Source organism: Sitodiplosis mosellana, unplaced genomic scaffold, assembly GCF_009176505.1.
Source record: "Sitodiplosis mosellana isolate CC-2019 unplaced genomic scaffold, AAFC_SMos_1.0 Smas_scaffold_5992, whole genome shotgun sequence".
NCBI classification, from domain to species: Eukaryota; Metazoa; Arthropoda; class Insecta; order Diptera; family Cecidomyiidae; genus Sitodiplosis; species Sitodiplosis mosellana.
Genome location: NW_022601234.1, coordinates 1 through 4047, shown reverse-complemented (window position 1 = coordinate 4047; position 4047 = coordinate 1). Strand labels below are relative to the sequence as shown.

General features: G+C 35.7%; 1 protein-coding gene across 1 annotated transcript; it reads left to right on the top strand.

The window, feature by feature from the left end:
• Window positions 1-1508: 1508 nt before the first annotated feature.
• Window positions 1509-2345, top strand: LOC129573176 (heat shock protein 23-like). Its single transcript, XM_055453469.1, has one exon. The coding sequence runs from the start codon at window positions 1649-1651 to the stop codon at window positions 2189-2191; it is 543 nt and encodes a 180-aa protein (XP_055309444.1). The 5' UTR covers window positions 1509-1648; the 3' UTR covers window positions 2192-2345.
• Window positions 2346-4047: the final 1702 nt, after the last annotated feature.

The following is a 4047-nucleotide window of genomic DNA, read 5'->3' as shown; positions in this document are numbered from 1 at the left end:
GTCGAGACACACTTGGAAACCGTCTTTTCCGATTTTCGCTTGTTTTTCGAGCTCGTTGAGATTCGACAGGGCCGATCTCATATAACCCGCAGGATTCAACGAACGTAACAATGTGCACTCGGTTGGTGTCACCCATAGGTCTAGACTCGGACGATGATGGTGATTGTGGGCAACTGGCAAAATATCGTCGATAAGATATGGCAACAGCGACATTTTTACTCGATTACTTTTCGTTCACAAATTCTTTTCACAAAAATTCACTTGATATTGCTGGCTGTGGTTGTTAGCGTTCAACGAACACTTTTTGTTTATTCGGTTTTAGTTTTTAGCTCTGTAATGCTTTGAATTCAACTGACGCTAACGGCAATGCGGCATCCTATTTATACTTCTCGGTAGACTCAGCGCTTGCGACCATAGACTATACTAGAACATACTCGAAACTCCATACAATACGCGAATACTGGGTGCCGTACGGCAACGCATCGGAGAAAGCCGTAGACGTTTCTAGTATGTATTGAATAGAATGAAGAATATTCGGTTTGTGCGCGGATACAACAGCTGATAAAATACTGTGACCTTTCTCAATTTTCGATGTTTAATATGCGCTAAGATGTTCTCATAAACAACTCGTTTGACACTTTAAGTCATTCCGCGTATGGACTTGATTTTTGCTCTATTTCATTGAAATTATAAAGCCGGTCGTCGGTCAAAAATATGTTGATGTTATGAAACATCTTCATGTGTGAATCACCGTTGAATTAAAATGAGAGAAATATTGATGAAGCAATTTATTTTTCTAAAATTTATTTCTGGACTAAAAATAGTGAAGCGAAAATTTATTGAGAATTCTACGCAATTTTCATTGAATGTGCTACGCATTTATTTTTGTATTTTCAAAATGTCTGTTTATGTGAAAATTTATGAATGCCAAACGAGTTGCCGAGCGACACAGTCGATCAGCTTGTTCATGAAGATTTCTCTCTCTCTCTCTCAAGCAGTGAATCGAAGGCGCAAAGAGATGGGAAATCAGTTTTTCCCAATCCGAAAATAAAGACACTATTATTGCTATGAATAAAATTTCGTGAGATGGATTTTTTGTTCATTTCAAAATGAAAAGAGAATTGCGCCCACTTTTTCATTTATGGAATCTTTTTTCATTTAAACGAAACTTCCCCTCAGTATCTATTGTTCATATTGTTCCAGATTATTCTGGACGCTATTTTGTTCAAGTTTTAAGTATACCATATACACACGCAACAGTAAAATAATACATACATATATGGATCGCGTGTGACTGTGCAAAAAGAACAAATACGGTCAAAATTCTCAAAACAGCTGTGCGTACACGTAATATCAAAAGAGAGTGACGAGTTTTCCAGTGCTTTCAACGCGTTACGTGTTCATGACTAACGAACTTCTTGTGCATTCGAGAAAAGAGTTGATTTGTGTGGCCGAAAATACTCGAAGCAAACGTTCGAACCGTTTAAGCTGTATAAATACCCCGCCGCATCGTTGTAAGTTGAATACAAAGCAAAACACAGTTGAAACTAAACCAAACATTCGATAAAAAAGTGTTCTTTGAACGCGAACAATAAAATCAAGCAATTTCAAGTGAATTTTGTGGAAGTAAATAAAAAATCAAGTAAAAATGTCGCTTTTGCCATACATCATTGGAGAATACTACCAACCAAGCAGTTACCGTCAACTTGGTTCGGTTTATCCAAGCAACTTGTGGGTTTCGCCAGTTGAACGCTCGTTGCTTCGCTCTCTATCAAACACCGGCAATTATTTGAGATCGCAATTGTCGCATTTTGACGAGCTAGAGGCAAAGACACATATTGGTAAAGATGGTTTCCAAGTTTGTCTCGACGTTCAACAATTCCAACCGAATGAGATCTCGGTGAAAACGGAAAATAATTCGATTGTGGTGAACGCCAAACACGAAGAGAAGAAGGACGACCACGGTTACATCTCACGAGAATTTACTCGTCGCTATGAACTACCAAAAGGATTCAATATTGAAGACGTAACATCAAGTCTCTCATCTGATGGTGTTCTCTCGATTAAATGCCCTAACGCTCCGGCCATCGAAGGATCCAACGTGCGCCAAATTGAAATTCAACAAACTGGCCCAGCCAAGCAAAGCATTAAGAGCAACGAGGAGAAGAAGGATGAAAAACCAAAGGCCTAAGCATCTTCAAAGTGCTGTTTTTATTCAAATCCATGGATTTTGGTTTAAGTTTTATGCTTAGTCATCCAAAATGTCGTTATAATTTAAGAAATCACTGTCATATTAGATTTAAGAAGATTGAATAAATGGCGAAAGAGCAATATAGGAAACAGAATTCTCTGTGTATTTCTTTTAAATTAAAATAGAGCATTTGCTGTGATTTTCTTTGTAATTTTTAGCTTTGAACAAGGTGCTCTGTTTGAGCAAGGAACAATAAAATCAGAATTATACCAAATCATGATTTGTGGTTTGAAAACAAACCGAGTTTCACGATTCAGCTATACAATCGTGTGTTTAATGGTTTAATCTATATCAAATCGGCTCTCTTTTAGGGCTAGGGTAAGTAAATGTGATGACAATGAACTGTATCTTAAAAGAAACAAATTGAAACGAACGAAGTTCATAGATTGATTAAAAGAGAAAAAAAAAATAGGAAGACGCAATATATTTGTTCAATGGAAGAATCGCTGAAGAGTACATATATCACGTACTCAAAGAGATTAATTTTTTCTAAACATGAACAGATTCAGTCAACTAATATCTAATTTGGTGTATTTGGCGAGCAAATTTAATCAGACTGCTACGATATCACTGATATACGTTTCGTTTACAGACTTTAGCAAAATAATTTTATAGAAGTCAAAATACAACATTTTGTTTCTCGATCGATTTGATAATTCATTTTTGTGGTTTCAACAATTTATTCAAGTTTATTATCTGGGAACAAGATGATTTGCTCACGCAAACGCTATGATTAAAATTCAAACCAACTCAGTAAATGGAAATTGCATAGAAACAATAGCTCAGATTGCTGCGACGATTTCATTATAATCCATATCATGCATTATTTTAAGAAATTTTTAGAGCTGCCCATTTTCAAGAAAATTTAAGTAAAACACTGCCCATTTTTGAGTTTTGAGCTGCCCATTTGGGATTTAGAACTGCCCAAATGGGCAAGAGCTGCCCATTAAAATAATGCATGATCCATATCGAAAACTTTAGATATATTTCATGCACATTTGGAATGTGACATTCCATAAATAGGAACAGCGAACATTTTTTATAAAAATTGTCCAATTGATAAACCTGGGGGTAAACTAAATAAAGTCCGAAGAATCTTTTGAGCTTTAGCCAGAGTTTTGCGTTCATTAGGCTCTAACAACATACTAAGTCACCAAACACCAATGAATGAGTGAAAATGACCAAATATAGACTGAAGAGTCAAAAGAAATTTGAGGCCCCAAAAAATACAAGTTGCAACGATAAGAAACAACAACCAGTTCAATCAAAAATAAAAAGATCAACATTTTGTATCAACTATACAAACCATGGTATGTAACCCTTCGAAGTACTTCATACAGAAAAAAATCAAATCCAGATCTTACCTTTCCGATAAAATTTTTCAACTTTCAATAAAAGACCTCATCGCTGAAAAAACCAAACCTGCAAACTTATTGATATGCCACAGAAAATTTTAATAAAAAACACAACGGGATTTTTATTTTTTTTTCCAAACTTTATTGACTTGTGCTTTTCCGAAAAACAGTTTCTGAACTTAAACCAAAAGTTCTAGGTGCTTACATTTAAGTAACTTATTCGAATGATTAAATTTCAAACTTGAATTTGAAATCCATGGATTTGGAATGGGTGAATTAATGTTTAAGTAGTGATTATGGAGATGATATTTATTTTTTATCAGTTTCCTTCTCCTCGTTGCTCTTAATGCTTTGCTTGGCTGGGCCAGTTTGTTGGATTTGAATCTGGCGCACATTGGATCCTTCAATGGCTGGAGCGTGTGGACACTTAATCGAGAGAAC